This window comes from Lipotes vexillifer, unplaced genomic scaffold, assembly GCF_000442215.2.
Source record: "Lipotes vexillifer unplaced genomic scaffold, Lipotes_vexillifer_v1.1 scaffold815, whole genome shotgun sequence".
Lineage (NCBI taxonomy): Eukaryota > Metazoa > Chordata > Mammalia > Artiodactyla > Lipotidae > Lipotes > Lipotes vexillifer.
The window spans coordinates 4,895,635-4,914,270 of NW_006773723.1; the positions used below are offsets into that span (position 1 = coordinate 4,895,635).

Genomic DNA, 18,636 nt, shown 5'->3' on the forward strand with positions numbered 1-18,636 from the left:
TGTGAGAGTCTGGTTTAATAGTCTAGGGTAGTGGCCCAGGGATCTGCATTTTAAGGTCCTGATGACCATGCAGAGTTAGGAACCACTGGTGCATCACTGAAATACTTCTTCAGAATATCATCTGTATAACATTTATAGTGTTACAGGGCAATTCACTCCCTGCAAAAGTCGAAATTAGATAATTTAACGAAAATAAAACATCATAAAGGTAGTGGGTTCTCTTAAGTACCCGGAAAACCTGCAATTCTATGATCCTGTACAGAGTTCCAGCAAAATCCCACTTATGACAGCTTGACATGAGGGGATTACCTAAACCGCAAATTAGCAGCATGTCTTGACAAAACTTACGGAGCTTGCTCCTCTCTTCTTCTAAGAAAGGATAAAAATGAAAAGCAAAGAGCACAGGAACTACCTTACCTATATTCATGACCTGAGGCTGAAGCATCTGTCTTTGGCCAGGCTGGCTGTTGGGTCTCATGGGGATGCTGGCTGTTGGGTTCCGAATCATACCTCCTTGGATCGGCCGGTTCATGGCACTGGTGGTAGCAGCACAGGTGACTCTCACAGCGGAACTCGGAGGTGCCCATTCCCCAGATGGCAGGGTGGGCCGGGCAGCATTACTACCAATCATGCCTGCAGGCAAGCCAGAGAAAACGGAGATACAGTGACTGGAAACACAGTCAGCATGTATGAACACCGGATGATCTTACTCTGGTACGAGACGTTCATTCTCAACACACCGTTAGCCCAACAGCTCAGGCCCTCACCGGCACAGACGTGGGCCCCTGGCTAAGAAATACGAGATGGCAAATTACTACGAAGTTTTTCACAACACGGACTTGCCACTCTTTACAGTTCGGAAAAGCTGTTAAAATTGTTCCCATATGTACTTAGAAACAGGTGCTGTGGCATGTGGATAACCCCAACTTCCTTCCTCAGGAAGTGAATCACATTAGCTGATACACACGTCAATGCTTTACTTTCCAAAAGAGAGGTGAGGCTAAGAGGAACAAGGTGAAAACTAATAATCAATATTCTAATTAAAAACCCAAATCACAGAGAATATCCCATGAAGCCCCGGCCAGACTTTCAATCCCCAAATCCCTTTCTGAGCATTATTAATTTGTTAAGCTTCCAAGCTGACCAAAGCAGCCTCGGAAGCTGGGGGAATGACAGCATCTTTCCACTCCAGTTCTTTTTGGCCAAGGCAAGGGAGTGCCAACCACTTCAGTGGACCTGGACCACCACACTCCTGGCGATATAGGTCTAGGCTGCGTTGGGACAGATTTGTAAAAACCCTTGTATACATGAGATAGTAACAGCTATGTGACCACACACACCAGTGAGAAGAGCACAACACTGCTGGGCAGATCATGTGTTTGCTCTCTCTGGCCTGCCCCCCGAGATGCTGGCAATGGCCAGACACGGGCTAAGACTTGATATCCTAAAGGGGAACAACCCCAAGTGAGGACCCTTCACTCTGAAGCGTTTAATAATGGATGTGTAACAGTTCTGCTTTCAGAGACATGGCTTGCTTTCATTTACTCTAATTATGATAAACAACTAAAAAATAGGGTATTATTTCAGAAATGGAGAGAACATGTATTGCGGATGGTTTTTCACTGGTGAAATAAATGAGAATGTGCTACATTAGGATGATTTAGAGTTAAGGGTAATTAGACTGAACAAGTTAGAACAATATTATGTTAATACATATTTTAAAAACCGTTTTAAGGCTAGGTTTGAATTATACAAAGATGTGGGAGAAAAGGCATTTTCTCTTTCAAAGAATCTATTATCTAATTAATATAACAAGGTTATAGAAAGCATAGAAAGCAGGAGGGACTAATCCATAATTCGAAATATTAATGCAGTTGTAACCAGGGTAGTCTCTTTCAGGTTTTTTTCATTTTTCTTTTTGAAACAAAGCACAGGCATTGTGCGATCTTCACAGCCTGGATGCCAGTCATCTCCGGGCTGCCCAGATTTGAATATAGGTATATCCCCCAATTCCTAAAGATTCCTCCAAGAACCCAGATCTTCTTGTATTCCAATAATAAGAAGCCACCTTTCATAAATCATTGGCTCCTTTTCCCTTACAGAATTTTACATAAGTCAATATTTTACTTATATAAATCAATACTTTATTGTAAAAATAATGTAAAACTAATATGGCATTGTTTCTGCGAATAAATAAATTAGTGATGTAGTCAGTGCCTGGCACATATAGTAGGCACCTAATAAATACTTGCTGAATGAATAAACTATTTTAATACAACATTCTTCACATTTCCCATGAATTGCTTACCAACAACAGAAAGTTAAAAAAGAAATCCATCTTTTCAACCCTTAGATTGAACTCTTATTTTCTGTTAACTATCTGAACGGCAATGTGTATACAGGGGTTACAGACTAAGCTAAAAAAAAAACGCCAAGAATTAAAACCCAGGAATATAAGTTCTTTTTATAATATCTGTTTCTTTCAATGCCTTTGTCTCCAGCGGTAAACTGTGAGCAGTTCTCCATCAGAAAACTTAGCATCCTAAGGGTACAGGATACCACAGGGTACAGATACCATAGGGTACAGGACGTGGTGGTAACAGCAATCAATGCTGCAGCAGTGATTCCTAGCCTGAGCTGGGTGGAGGTTTGGGAGTACGGTTGCTGCTATGACGGTGACTACCACTTAGGAATATGCATGGGGAACTTGGCAGACACCTTAAGTTACAGCAGGTCAAGGGCCAAACCAGATCACAGGCAACTTCACAGATCTTTAAAAATGGAGCCCCTGGATCAGCTGCTCTTAGGCCAGGCACACTACTATGTAAAGTTCGTTCGTTTTTTTTTTTTTTTTAAGTTCGTTATTTTTAATTAATGTTTTTTTGTTTTGGAATGAGAATTGCTATCGTTACGAGTATAAAAGGTTGGTTGAATTTTAAACCTTCATTCTGAAATTTGTCCAACACAAGTCATCTACTAACAGGAAATTCTGGGGTTATCAGCAGATTATCACAACAAGCTAGCAACCACCAAATTATTTTACACATATCACTACAGTGTCTGGAATAGTAACTGGAGTAGAAGTGAAATAAGCCTATGCCATAGGATTAATGATTAGAACCCTTGTAAAAACAATGATCACAGAATAAAAGGGTCAGCTTACTTGAATGCTTTCCGATGTTTCATATACCATGCTCACAGTGAAAATTTGCAGAATTTAGTTACATTCAAATGTTAGTTTCTAGCATAAAAAATTTCACTTGAAAAATTCTACTAAGTTTGATGTGGATAAATACATCATTAAGTTAAATAACCCACCAATAAAGTTAACAGCACATTTGAGCCCTTACCTGTGCTACTGTTCCCTAAATTTCCTTGGTTTCCTATCATCCCTTGATTACCCATCATTCCTGGCTGAGGTATCACTGAGTAGGGACTATTGTTTCTGATTGGTGGGAAAGGTCCAGCACCAGTTGGGCTTTGCAATGTGATGTCAAGTGGTAAATTCTGGTTTGGCAATAACCTGCCCAGTTGCCCTGGTCGTGGGTTATTAAAAGCTAAGGAGAAAACAAATGAAAATTTAAGGTTAATATAGGATAATGGAATATAGCAACAGAAGTAGTGTTCAGGGAAAATGTCGTTTGTAAAATAACAAAGATATGCATGTCAGGGACCAACTGCCTACATAAAAGACAAATTCACAGACAAAAAAACATATGGCGCGAAAACACAGACTTGCAATCTAATCAACACGTCTCTAATTTAATTCCTGACAACCTTGCAAAACAAAAAAAAAGTAAAAGGAAAAAAAAGAACACGTCTATTATTTACCATATATTTTTCTCCCCAATATTAACTTCTAATATTCAACTGTATTTGTTAAGGAAACTACTAATATTTTTTTCATATATTATTTGAATTTAGCAATATTGCTTTGTCATAGCTGTGAAGCCATAAACATCTCCTGCATATAGCACCAAACCCAGATACATGTGGTTTGGACATGAGACTATCATTTTTTTTTTTTTTTTTTTTTTTACGGTACGCGGGCCTTTCACTGCCGTGGCCTCTCCTGTCACGCAGCACAGGCTCCGGACGCGCAGGCTCAGCAGCCATGGCTCACGGGCCCAGTCGCTCCGCGGCACGTCGGCTCTTCCCAGACCGGGGCACGGACCCGTGTCCCCTGCATCGGCAGGCGGACTCTCAACCACTGTGCCACCAGGGAAGCCCGAGACTATCATTTTTTAATTGGACTTTCCTAGGAATAGAATTAGGTTAAAAATGTCTACTCTCATTGGAAGTTAAAATCTTTAAATGTGTGAACTCTGGTACCTGAAGTTAGTATTGAAGCTTTAGGGCCCTGTTAAGTCTTCTAAATATAGCTTCTTTAAATTCCAGATACATTTATATTTGAAAGGATTCTTATGGTTAGTTCACAAGAGTTTACTGTGCAGTAAGTACTACACCAGTGCACTATACTATCACACAGACAACCAGTGATTTGATAACAATGTTTCTACAAGAACAAAGATATTATAAATTACAATTCATAATTGTAATATATACAATTATAATTGTAATATATATAGAGAGAGCTAATATATTAAATAATATCAAGGACTTTATTTTCTCTGAATTATATAAACACAGTATGAAACAGAACATTTACAACACGTTAACGTTCTTAACAATCAATAACAGAAATAAAATATTTAGAAGAATTAGGGTTTAAATGAAAATGATGTACATGCTTAAGCTGACTTCCTCAGGCTTAGGTATCTGGTTACCATTCAGTAGTCTGAATACCATCAGGAGGTACAGATAGAGGAGAAACCATGAGTTTTCATGCAGTCCTCTATTAACTCGGCTGGGTCATGAGCATAAACCCGCTACTGTGTTTCTTACTTCTCAACTCTCTGACTTTGTGATCTCTCATAGGCCATAAGCAACCCTCCATTCCCTAAGAAGCAGGCACGTTTGACAGATAACAAGCAAAAACTCTGTGTTGTTTTACCCTTTTCAGAATGATCACGAATCACTTTGAGAAAAGATTAATCAAGGATATTCTGTGATTTGGTTGATGGTTGCCATTTCTGATTTGAGAACAGACGCTAAGCTTTGGGTCAAACTGTATCTGTAGAGGCAAAGATCATTCTGTTCACCAATTTAACACTGAAGAGGTTCTCTGTCTTTCTACAGATCATGTCCCTAGCGCAGGAAAGATACTTTCTTCTGCTCAAAACTATCGGACAACTTTAGCTAACTATCAAGTTTGTAAACTAAGTGTTCAAGGTGGAGAAAGACCTCATTTTAAACTTACAAAAATATAAAATAGGGAACTCCCTGGTGGTCCAGGGGTTAAGACTCTGAACTTCCACTGCAGGGGGCACAGGTTCGATCCCTGGCTGGGGAACTAAGATCCCGCATGCTGCACGGTGCGGGCAAAAAAACAACCCAAAAACCAAAAAAACAGGGAACTGAGATCCTGCAAGCCGCACAGTGCGGCCAAATAAATAAAAAAAATTAAAAAAATACAAGTAAGCGATAAAAAATGTCACTTATAAAACAGTCCAAGGTCTTCCAGCTGTATATCATACTAATTAAACTTAAGATGCACTTAGAAAATATTTATATGATAAATTTCCATGTAAAATGGATATTTATATGAGGATTCCTAAGAGATAGGACAAGATATTTTTAATGTGTGCAGCCCTTTCACGTATGAGTATTTTGATAAAAAATTTTTAGTAGTGTATTATTCCTGAAAAGTCAGCGTAACTTTCTAAGTTTCTGTCTTTTAAGTATTCAGCCATATATTAAGACACAGAAAATCTATTTTAAACTCCATTTATGAAGGCAGTAGTACGACAATCACCCGAAGAACTTTATCAATGCAGGTCAGTCTCACCCCGTGTTGATTAGATTAACCATAAGCGCCTGCAAAAAGGCCATGTTTACTAGAATCCACCCTGAATACTGTTTTGAAGGGCTGGGACGGTAGGTGGTGCTATCTGACCATAAAAACCTTGAAGTGACTAAGCTGTTTGCGTCAGATTTTAATAACCCCTGTTTCTGATGGTGATAATATGGGAATTTCTTGGCATAACCATCAATATCTCATACTCACTGCTCTGTGAAATTCGCAATGCTGTTTTCTGGGCTCCAACAGGTGTAACAGGGCTGCTCTCGGCTGTGAGTTGCATGAGGTCATTGATGATGGCTTGCTTGTCAACCGATCCAGCAGGGGCGCCGGGCCTCGTGTCTGGGAAAAGCTGTGGTAATTGACTATTCTGCAAATCATCCAAAATCTCCTCCAAGTTGTCCAGCTCACTGCCAGGCTGCGGTTAACAAACAGAAGAGTTTATCCAGTCCCACGCGAAGAGTGGGCGCCACAGGCCCGGTTTGCAATTACAGACCTAACCGGTATAAGGCACCAGAGCCAAACAAGAGATGCAGACACATGCGAACCTCAGGCCTAGCAGTTAATTGATCATCTTTTAAAAAAATTAAATCAACAAAGGACAAATAATTTAATCTCTTGCTCCTCTGTTTCCTCATCTGTGAAGAGAGATGCCTGAATTAGAAAGAAAGCTCTCTTCTAGCACTGTGATTCACTGGCAATTTATAAATTCCCCTTTATTTTATGCTAATAATTCAATTAATTATGAGTATGTGTATTTCTAATTAACCATGGGTGTACTATGACTTACAGTCCAGGCCTAGGTTTCGTGGTTAACTCTCCTGACGAAATAACAACAACAAAAAATTGGTGGAAAATATGATCCAAATTTACATGAAATCAGTAGTTAGTAAATGGTCATTTCCTTTTAGAACTTTGTTTTTCTTTCTTTCTTTTTTTTTAAGAGCAAGGAATGAAACGCACGAGGAGCCTGAAGTAATAACCATGAACAGCTCAGCCCTGTCTTTTCCATTTGAGTGGTGTTTTTTTCCTGCTTACACTTTCAGTTTCGAATGACACTGGCTTTCTCAGTCACTCACCAGCTTTGGTGACAAATGCAGGGAAGCAGGATGAAAACACAGCAGCTATTAATTTGACTTTACAGAAGCCATAAAAATATTTCTTACAGCTTTTCCCTTTATTAAAATAATTTCCGTTCAACTAGCAACATTAAAATAATAGGGTACATATCACCACTATTTCACACCTAGTGCTTTTCTTCCAGAGAGCTCAACTGAATTTATATTCGTTTAAGTAGAACCTATATCTGTGTGCCAAGTATTTAAAATCAGACAGTGCCAACCACATAAGAAAATGGCTAAGTTAACTCCCAGGATTACTTTCTAGTGAAGAGAGTGGTAAGAATGATTCTCCTGATGTGTAGGTGGAAAAACACAAGTTAGGCAACTTCCCCAAAGTCACTGGATGGACTCTGAATCCATGACCATGTGACTGACCCTTTTGTCTACACTGGCAATTCAAATGAAAGCATTTACATCTGACAGGAGGTATACTTAAAGCAGAATGGCTTACAGTTTTATTCTATACACTAGAAGCTGCATTTACTAAGGTTTTTGCAATTTACAGCAAATGTAAATCTATACAGGAAGTCTTTTTACTGGACATAATTTCTCAAGTTAGGAAGGATACAATGAAGTGATATTTTATTGGATTCTTTGTTCAGAGTCAACTAGCTTAATGAGAACTTGGAGATCCATTTTCCAGGGAATTCCTAATGCACTGTTTGAGCAATTACAAGACCATTTTCTAGTTAGTTTAGCCACCGGTTTCTAACAAAAGGGGGAGGGGTCAAACTTGGGAGAGCTACATCTTAGGTAAGGGTTAGGTTCCAAAGTTAGCATCCTAAAGTATAGACAGACACAGACAAAATGATCCTTAGAACGGCTCGGGAAGGAACCTTATTGTATGTCCCCTCCACCAAGGGCAACACAGCCAGTTTTCCCTCCAGAGTGAAAGCACATCACTGCTTCTTTGGCTGGGTCCGAAATGACGAAGTTTACGCGGGGGGCCATTCCGCACTGAAAAAGCCTGTAGCTACATTTCCACACTACTGGAGCTTCAAGGGAACCAAAACCCAGTTAAGTCTCTTGAATGGTGGGCAAAACTGCTCACGTGACTTAACCATTTAATAGCTATCTCTCCTTTTCTTTTTTCTTCTTCTGAACGTGTATGGACAATTTTGGGTAAGTTAAACATGAGTAAAGTGACTCCGTTGGAAAGCTATCGTTATCATGTTTTGCTGAATACGTTAAGATACAAACATCAGTGTAATAAGCACTTATCACCCTCTGAGGACAGTGCCTGGAACATAGCAATGGACACTCAGTCAACCCGATGAGTTCCTTCAACTATTTTAACCGGTAATTTAAAACATTTCCCAGAATCAACTCAATTTCTCATAGAAATTCCTATCATTTCTATAATTTCTCAGAAAAAAGTTTCATAAAGATGGATAGGGACTTCCCTGGTGGCGCAGTGGTTAAGAATCCGCCTGCCAATGCAGGGGACACGGGTTCGAGCCCTCATCTGGGAAGATCCCACATGCCGCGGAGCAACAAAGGCCGTGTGCCACAACTACTGAGCCTGTGCTCTAGAGCCCGCGAGCCACAACTACTGAAGCCCGTGCACCTAGAGCCGGTGCTCCGCAACAAGAGAAGCCACTGCAGTGAGAAGCCACCGCAGCGCAACGAAGGGTAGCCCCCGCTCGCCGCAACTAGAGAAAGCCCGCGCACAGCAACAAAGACCCAGTGCAGCCAAAAATAAATAAATTTATTTTAAACAAAAGATGGATAAATATCCTCATGGTTGTATCATGAAAATAGCTACAGAGGTATTAAGAGGTTCTAATAAACTGTGAAGTTTATTGCTGTCCTAGGAAACCAGGTCTCCCTACTACAGTAATGCTGCCTTGCGTAGAGTGTTCTAAAATTCATTGTTTGTGAAGGGGTGAGAGGGTGGGGCCGTAATAAGTAATAAGCTACTTCTTTTTTTTTTGCGGTACGCGGGCCTCTCACTGTCGTGGCCTCTCCCGTTGCGGAGCACAGGCTCCGGACGCGCAGGCTCAGCGGCCATGGCTCACGGGCCCAGCCGCTCCGCGGCATGTGGGATCCTCCCGGACCGGGGCACGAACCCGTGTCCCCTGCATCGGCAGGCGGACTCTCGACCACTGCGCCACCAGGGGAGCCCAATAAGCTACTTCTTGAGAAAGCTTTGCAGATGCCTTGAATGAGAGATGGCCCAAATAAATGGGTTCATATAAACGATAATAAAAATAAAGTATATTATTTTCCTCAGTGGATGTTCTTGTATTTGCTCCCAATCACAGACATGTGTAAAAGAAAGCTTTTACAATACAGATTAATAGTCTGGGTCCAGACTCTCACCTTTCCTTTTTACCTTTATTCTTTTCACACAAATAAAATGATACTTTAAACCATCTTGAATAGAAAAATAACCATCACAGTTTCAAAGAGTTCTAATGATAGGATTCATGATTCTTCCTTTGTGATCTACTCTTGTGTCGAATATGATGAGTTTAAAATAAGTCTAAGGTTAATCTCTCTCTCTCTGTATATACATAGCTATATAAAACATTAATATATTTGGACGGTTTAAACCTATTTATTGGTTCTTTATTTCAAATAATTAGATAATTTGAAATCCATGGTTTTCCTTGATTTTTATTTTTAAAAAGCATATATTAAAACTGATTTTCTAATTTTAATCTTTGCCATTTCGAAGAGCTGATCAAATTCAACTGTGTTTCAGTCTAGCTTTGACAAGTAACTAAAACACTAATTTGTCTTAAGAAAGTCATGCAGGGACCTCTTGGCGCTATATTCAGAAGGAACTGGTTCTTTGGAGACCCTTAACTATGGACACTACAGTATATGAATTCATTCAGCTTACCATCAGAAGAACGCATTATGAAAATTTCCCCACTGGAGATAATATTGCTTTGCTTGTGTTTATTTCTTGTCAGTATTTGGAGTATGCATTTAAATTAATCTAACTGTCTCAACTTTACTTGAAATGTTCTTTTTCAAGGAGAATATCTCTACACCTTTGGTTGCCTAGGAATAAAATTTGACGACTACGGGCATTTTCTTCTGTAGTCATGTAAGTCCTGGAAGGGGTGCATTTGATCGCATGAAGTTTCTGATCAAACATTTCTGCCCCCTAAGTAAGCTTTCATTCTCATCAAAAGTTCTTCTAGTTCCTATCTAGTTCCTTTCTCAGGCATGATTTCTTCACAAAACAAAAAGATTAATGCCTCCCTTGAAAATGCTTTGCCAAGATACTTCAAAGTTTTGCTTAGGCATCTCTTCGAATGCTCAAATTAGCCACATCAATTTGAAGAGTTGGTTTAAACTATTTCAGGCAGAAAATGAGTCAGAAAGATTTTTGTAAAAGTTCTACAAAATGAAAATTGGACTTGATTTCTGCAATTTTTTCTGGTTTTATGAATTTTTCATGTGTCAAATCAATTTGTTTTCTGAAGGAAATATAAAGAACATATGCATTTTAATACATGTTTTCTAATAAATTACAAAACAGTGTTGCAAGAATTTTAAAAAAAACTGTTATTTTACCACATTTGCCTAACATAAAATTGCTTTAAAAAATGGCAACACAATTCTACCACAGTTGGAGGGAAATTTTCAGGACACTACCAGTTTAAAATATGGTTTGCTTTTCTAATGGAGCCAAATAACAAGAAGAAATTCTTTACAGACTATTTCTAAACCCTCATCATAAGTGGCCCAGCAGCATTAAGAAAGAGCATAAGAGTACCATTTAGTTAGTATCATTTACACATGCTCCATTGTGTAAATAAGTATATAACTTAAAAGTCAGTGAACATATCGGAAATTTTTCTGTCATTGTTTCCTGTTGGTTATGAAACACTGTAGAAACAAATGTTGTTTAAATACTCTACCAAGTGAAGAATACTATTTTAGGTATAATGGCACCATCGAAGTACTCCCTGCCCTTAATAAGTTAGTGGCAGGTTAAACACACACTCGGATAATGGCTCTTTTCTGAGTCAAAATAACAAGACAGTCAACTGTGCAATTCAGGCTCGCTAACAGTTTAACTTACTGAATAAAAATGTGTTGTGTTCCCCTGAAGTGAAAGAAAAACCTTTGATAAATTTGTACAGAAGTCAATAGGAGACACAATCAACCTGTATTTGGGAAAAGTGAAGGTGGGTGGGAAGTGAAAGAATCCCTGTTTTTTTTTTTTTTCTTAAAGTCAGTCATTCTAACTTTGATCTAAATTTAGGTAATGCATACTTCCTGTGGTAACCTTTCTTTTCAAGCTGCAATGTTTCTGATGTTAAAATTGCTCTGAAGCACTATTTTTTTGGTGGAGTTTTAAAATGGGAATAGATGGAGGGTAAAACCAGGAACTGGCTTTCATTAAGAAAAAAAATACTGTGTGTATGGGTGAGTGTGTGTGTGTGTGTGTGTGTGTGTGTCCACCCAAAATGACAGGTTTGTGCTGATAACACTCTGTGCTTTAAGTTCCCAAAGTAAGATAATGTTGATCAGAAAAAACGTTCTTTTAAATACCAATTAGAAACCTGCAAGTGACTCAAGGACTTTAAAAAAACAAACAGAACTTCTTTGTCAGTTTCTTGTATGAAGTTAGTGTAATCATATAGGTAAATACAGAAATGCCAAACAGTGCCCTCCTTCCCTGACTCTCTAAGTCCCTAGGGCCTCAGGCCTGGGACAGAAATAAATTCTGTTTATGGAGCAGGGGACCAGCCACTTAGCCACTAAGCCAAGGGGGACCTCATGAGTCACCATCTTGCCCTCTAGCATGTCAAGAGACCTGAGTGACAGTATCTCTGCCTGCCACTCTGAACTGCCACTAGCTCGGCGTATTCTAATCTAGTAAACCTCAAAAGATTAAAACATCTACAGCTGTCAATATGCTTTTACACTACACTTTATCCAAGATATTGTTATTAACTTTCCCCTGAGCCCCCGGGTCCCCCCCATGCAATGATCTTACAGTATCACAGAGTAGCTGGTGTAGAGAACTCAGGACTAACATCTAAGTTTAAGGATTCATCCTCACCAAAGGTGTTTACACAATTACGCTGTTTCCCTCACGAAGGGCACAAGGAATGGTAGCAGCTGTCCAGACATCAAAGTGAAAGACAGACAGGAAGCTGCATGCTCAGGACCTGGAAGGAGGCCGGCTGTGCTTGACCTCGGCACCCCCCCCCCAATCTGTGCTCTCCACCCCAGAGCTGCTGCTGGGTCAGCCTCCACCCGGGAGGCCCAAGGTGACGGCCAGGGATGCTCCTCTCTCATCTCCCCGTGCACACCTTGTCCCTGAAGACAGCGACACCTAAAATGTCCACTTGTAAAACAAGTTTCAAGGCCATATCAGTGAACCATTTTCAGTAGAGAGGCCCGTGCAGCTTCTGCACTTCCTAACCCATCACGACTTACGGCGGCGCTCAGGGATGGTACATGGTTGATGAAGTCCTGGATCTTTACCCCACCGGTCGTTGATTCCCCAGAAAACCCCTTATGCCAAGTCATTATTGTCAGCAATAAATCGTTTTTCTTTTAAATAGGAAAATTTTAAACAGTTTGCATTTTCCCTCTGTGATGTCACTACCTCAGAGTGTCATCAAGAATGACTCTGAATATCACTTTAGCTATCCTTGATTTTCCCAGGAAATTAATTTTTCACGTAAGAACAACAGATAACGCAACCTATTATTTCAGTTTTGCACTTATATTTGATGGTTCCGCTCTACCAACCTCAAGGCCAACTTCACCTCCCCTCTACTCTTCATTTCCCCTTAAATACTTTTTATGTCGATGGTCTGAGAAATTCTTTAGCGTTAAGAAGTCGTGATTGAGAATAAAGAGAGGTAGAAGGATCTTCACTGAGTCTGAAAACCAGTCAGACTCTGCTCTTAAAAAGGGAAAGGTGAGTAAAAAATAATTTAATTAAGTCTGTCCTGACAAAGGCCACTTTTGAGGAAGTGATTATCTCCAATTTAGGTATCTTCTAATAACAGGGGTCATTAAACCCCAGCTGGCCTGCGGGCTAAATCCTGCCCGCCACCTGTTTTTGTATGGCCCATGCACTAAGAATGGACTTACATTTTCTAATAATTGAAAAAAAAAATCAAAAGAAGAGTATCTTATGACACGTAAAAATTGTATAAAATTCAAATATTAGTCTGACTGAAACACAGCACGCTCGTTTGTTCCCGGGTAGTGTCTAGGGCTGTGTTTGCAAGCCAGGGGTGGAACTAAATAGCTGTGGCAGACAGTGTGTGGCCTGCAAAGCCTGAAATATCACCACTCGACCCTTTACAAGATAAAAGTCAGCTCTATAGCGACGTCACTCTTTGCCAGGCAGAGTGTCTGGAACACGCGGCCTCAGTGAGAATTCACTCTGTTTCAAGGCAAGAACAAAGGAGACTTATTTTTATCCAGTCACCTGAGGCCTCAGAAGGGCCCTGTGGAGAAATCCCTGATGGCCATGGATCAGTACACTTGGGGGGACACATGACAAACCTCACCTGGTCACTGGGCTCAAAGCGCATCTCCTCCTTCTCAGTTTTCATAGTGATTAATTTCGTGTTACTGGCAGGGTCTGTCTTACTGTCCAGTCGCTCCAGTTTGGGGGTGATTTCTGGTAAACCGATATCTTTAGTATCATCCTTATCGAGCAGGTAGCGAAGCAGTGCATTCTCTTTCTTCTTGGGGCTCACTGGCTCCTGCTTAACAGTCATCTCAGACCCAGGAGCTGTGCTGCTGGCCTCCTGGTTCAGCTCTTTGCCCGTGGCTTCCGCTGTGAGCTTCGCCAAGTCCACGGGGGAACTGCTGTCCTGCAGGAGTCTGTGCAAAATCTTATGCTTCTCCTTGAGCGAGGTTCCGTGCGTCGACCCAGAGCCAGGCAAGCTGCCTGTGGAGTCCTTGTTGGTGTCCGACAGAGCGCCAGGCAAGGGCGAAGGCTCCATCTGGTCGGATTTGGTGGTTAGCAGCTGCAGGAGTTTGGTCTGCCCCTTGCCGTCATGCAGTCTGCCCTGCCCGTCAGGCCTCTCGCCGCTCCCGGCCTGGGGCAGGCCGGCCTCGCTGGCATCCTTCTGCTCCCCCGGGTGGCAGCTGCTCTCTGCTGGCCCGGCTGGACCTTCCGAGGGCTCCCCGTAAAGTCCGAAACAGTCTTTGGAGTCTAAGCTTCCCATCTTGCTGAGCGGGGGAGGATTCATATTCACCGGGGAGTTTTGCAAGTTGCCCATTTTGAGGTCCGGTGAAGCCAGCGACGACCCCAGTGAGACCCCGTGCCCCTCGCTGAGGGCCTGCAGCGCGTTGAGGGAACTGTTGGTGTAGCTATGGCTATTTCCTGTGCTGCTGCAAACTCCCACGGGGGAATGCAAGCTTCCTGCGGGGGAAAACTGACTGGGAGGGATTCGAGGGCTTCCGGCCACCCCAGGGCTCATGCGATGCCTCGGTGAGAGCATGGAGCTGGGCTGTCCTGGATTCAGGCCCGGGCTGCTTTGTGAGGGGCTGTTCATTTTGAGTGCATAGTTACTACCCTGAGGAGTGGTTGCCTGCATGCTCGACACGTGGTTCATTCCCCCGGAACCACCAAACCTGCCCATGGGCATGCCCATTTGTTCCTTTGGGCCGTTCATGGGGAAATTTATATTGCTACTTAGGGTCATGTCCTGACCTGGGTTCCCACTGCACATGGCCTGATGGGCAGGGCTGCTAGAGCTAATTGGATTCAATGGCTTCCCCATCGCTTGTCCAGTCAGATCCGGGTTCATTACACACAAATTCTGCTCTCTGTAGGATGAGGAAAGAAATATAAGATAAAGGGGAAGATACTGAGCAAGTTGTTATTACTTTTCGAAAATGAGATCGCCTCATTTCTTTAAAAGAACGAACGACACGGAAGGAAAGGATAATACTTTGATGAAACAATCTGCAATTACGGGCAAGAATGAACACGCAGTGCTTTGGACCAAGAGGGATGTTTTTCAGTCCACTCATTAAGACGTCTGTGGTTCTACAGAGGAAGCTGTGTTTAAATTTGACTACTACCATACTGAAAGCACAGTTGCTAGACAAGACATTAGCGGGCTTCCAATTACATAACATACCTTTCTCATTAAACGGTACGTTATCACGAATAACTGAGAGCTTGTACTGTCTGAAAGAAACGACCCAAACAAGTATAGCTGCCTTCAATTATCTGCCAGATTACAATTCCTAACAACAGACCCATCTGTGAGCCTGGAGCTTGATGTGTGCTACTTGGCTCAAGATGAGGAGTAAACTTGAGAGGGAAAAAAACCTGCCCCTAACTCTTCGAAACTCTGCAAGTTTTAGAGCCAATAAAGTTACCCAAACTGTTTAGAATTAGGTTACCTGTCTAACAGATCCCCCGCCTGGGTCCCCCTGGAAGGCAAAGCAACAGCCTCTCAGCCACACGAAAGGAACTGCAGATCGTCCTGAGTCTGTGATCTCATTCCCCAACTCGCAGGCAACCCTACTCCGCTCCTGGTCTCAAAGCAGGTTTGCTGAGCTGGATGATTTTCCAAGCCCTACGAGCTTTAATTTACAGCTTGGCAGTCACTTGTGAGTTACCAAGCGTGTTCACAAATCCAAACAAAACAGGTTTCCCAAATTGCCAAACACCAGCTTTCAGTGAGGGGGGTGAAATGTGGCACATCTGTAATCACTTTCAAATTGTTTCAGTTTGAGGTCGGATTTATTAACAGTTGGCAAACAGGGCTGCTTGATATTTTTATTCGCAATAAGAAAATAATTGAGAAATGTAACAAAAGAGAACTCCAGAGCAACTTTAGATATCTGCTGATAGCACCTCATAAAGTTTTACGTAGCACACACGTAAATATTTACATAACTTGAAGTACAATCACTTCCCTAAATTTGTGCTCTGAAACTATATGGTTATGACACTTACTTTAAAATCAACATTCAAGTTTCCTTTTGTTTTTTATGGAAATGTTCACTACCCTTCAATTTAAAGTCTAATGTCAAAAAGTTAATTTAAACCTGAGAATAATAATCTAAAGTATTCCTTCTAAGTATATGTATCTTTGAAAGTTTTAGATTTAAACACACAGGAGCAGAAGTCATTCTATATTCCCGCCCTGCATGTATCACCGCTGGGAACTGATCAATTTTCTTCTCTGATGTAACAGGCAGTCAGTCGTGTCAGAGCAAAGTGAGTGCTAGTCTATGTCCTTCCAGCTGGGTGTTAAGATTCACTAGTACTGGGAATTCCCTGGCATCCAGTGGTTAGGACTCTACGGTCTCACTGCCGAGGGCCCAGGTTCGATCCCTGGTTGGGGAACTAAGATCCCACAAGCCACGTGGCACAGGCTAAATAAAATAAAATAAAATAAAATTCACTAATATTAAGGCTAAAATTCAAAGTGTAGCCCTACTCTGAATTTCAGTATCGGGAGTTGTCTTTTAGCCAACAGTTAATAACAATTTAATTTATATTTTACATGCCTGGGGTTGGTCAACAGAAACCCCAGGTAGCTTGTCTACCAAACCTGACAAGCTCTGGGATGATCTCCTGCTTTTGGAACCTTTCCTCCTGACTTGGGAAGGGCAGGTGGTGTCTCAGAACAAGGCTTACCTGTGCAGCATATGTAAAGATATCACAAGCTGAGGTTCGTTAGTAGTCTGAGAACGGATGAGCTTGCTCTTCGTTTGTGCAGCCACAAGAGTGCCGTCGGACAAGGAAAAACGATAGATCTGACTGAATGCCAATCCCTGTCTCAGCACTGCAGGCAAGCAAGGAAGCAGAACGCACGTTTAGAAACAAAGTCAGAAGGTGAGGGCCGGACAAGACATAATAACAGTAATAAACTTCGTTAAGTGTATTATTTTCCTACCAGCAGGTTAAACAGAGTTGTAAGTAATATTTCATGGCATTAGAACATTATACATTTTTAAAAGCGTGTTTATCTTTCATTCAAAGTACCGATAAATTCAATATACTGTTTTTTTTACCCCCCCGCAAATGAAGCTTGGACCCTTAAACTACGTTCTTTTTAAAATCTTCAGTATCATGGCAAAACAGAGTGTAAAGAATTTATTAGCTCAAAACAAGCTTTACGATGATTTGTCTAAAATGTCAGGACACAATGCAATGCATAAACATGATACCTCTACAGGGTACAATTTGCCTTTAATTTCTCTTCAAACTAATGCAGTAGTAAATGTTACAGTAAAACTTATGCCACTGAATATATTCTCCGAATATTCATCTTGAAGTTACGCACTGTTTACTCCATTATCTCACACTACTATTCCCCAATTCTGTTTCTTGGTGTGTAAGAAGCATTATTTCTGTGGTCAGGATAACAGGAAGTAAAAGATAAACAATCACAGGAATCTTTTCAGAGAAAAAAAGGCTAAATAGAAAACTGAAATAATAAAAGTACAAATCTTAGTGACATGGAATTGGTTTAATGTCTGGATAAAGAGTCAGGCGTTTCCATTTTCAAGACGAGCAGAAAATATAACACTAGGTTAAAATAATTTCCCTTAAAATTTCAGATTTATCTTTAAAACAACTGTATTTTAAAACTGTCAAATACTGCATATTAAAAAAGAACACTTCAATTCAGAAAAAAAGGAGCCATACAGTTTAGTTACCTTCTAAATCATTTTAAGAAGACTACTGTTTTCTACCACATAATCCTTAGCACAAATTTTGCGGGCTGACTAGTTAGTCTGAAAGCGGCCAAGCACATTCATCATTCCACAAAATTACCATGAGAGACAGAGAGAGAGAGAGAGAGAGAGAGAGAGAGACAGACAGACAGACAGACAGACACAGACAGACAGAGGTAGGTGCTGACACACAATGTGGATTCAGATTTTTTGGTAAAATTTCACTTTTAGCAATTTCCCCGATGAACACCCCTGCAGTTCCAGGTATTTAGGGACATGCAGTATTTAGGTATTACTTTCTGCCACCAACTGCTGCATGATTACTCTGAAGTGGCAGTACTGGAAATGAATTACTGTACATACATGTACCTTGCTTTGTACACTAAACATGCCACTAAAAGGTGGCATAAATGCCATTTTTATAATAGGACCCATATTTCCGATGGCTTATAATTTCAGAATTTTATCCGACCTTGGTTGGCTGTGATCCCTCAAGATTTTCCATTTCCATTTGGTCTATATCAAACACCTCTGCTGAGCAGATTTGTGTCAGCAAGCCCCTGAACGCATTCAGGAAGCTCCTCCATGTAAACAAAGCCTTCCAGCAGATTTTTATTCAATGCAAATGACTACCTTCAATCTGACTTATTTCACACATTTGGATGAAATGTATTTTATACACTGCGGAGTTTCCTTTCATTGGGTCCCATCTGTTTAAACCTAGCATAGTGCCTAGTACATCTGTGTAAACCCTTTTGTAAGGAATCATGAAGCCACAGGATTAAATGTGGGGCATTGCTACTCAGGGTCCAAGGACACTGAACACGGCTGCTGATGGAGATTTCATATTCTTTGTTACTATTCTTTTTATTTTAAACCAGATCTAGTGAAATGCAGGTTACTTATTGATTTCTGTCAAATGTAGCATCTTTATTTCCTCTTACTCTTTCC

The 18,636-nt window shown here is 40.9% G+C and overlaps 1 protein-coding gene and 1 non-coding gene across 2 annotated transcripts in view; one reads left to right on the forward strand and one right to left on the reverse strand.

The window, feature by feature from the left end:
- Positions 1-18,636, reverse strand: part of NCOA2 (nuclear receptor coactivator 2) — a 170,135-nt gene that overhangs the window by 27,305 nt on the left and 124,194 nt on the right. Inside the window, exons 9-13 of the mRNA XM_007448496.1 lie at positions 16,643-16,790; positions 13,542-14,811; positions 6,128-6,338; positions 3,351-3,557; positions 418-633 (exon numbers count right to left, since the gene is read on the reverse strand). Coding sequence (XP_007448558.1) covers positions 418-633; positions 3,351-3,557; positions 6,128-6,338; positions 13,542-14,811; positions 16,643-16,790 — 2,052 coding nt within the window. The remainder of the gene's footprint in view (positions 1-417; positions 634-3,350; positions 3,558-6,127; positions 6,339-13,541; positions 14,812-16,642; positions 16,791-18,636) is intronic.
- On the forward strand, positions 5,341-5,413 carry TRNAG-UCC (transfer RNA glycine (anticodon UCC)). The gene has a single exon. It is a non-coding gene; the product is annotated as a tRNA-Gly (tRNA).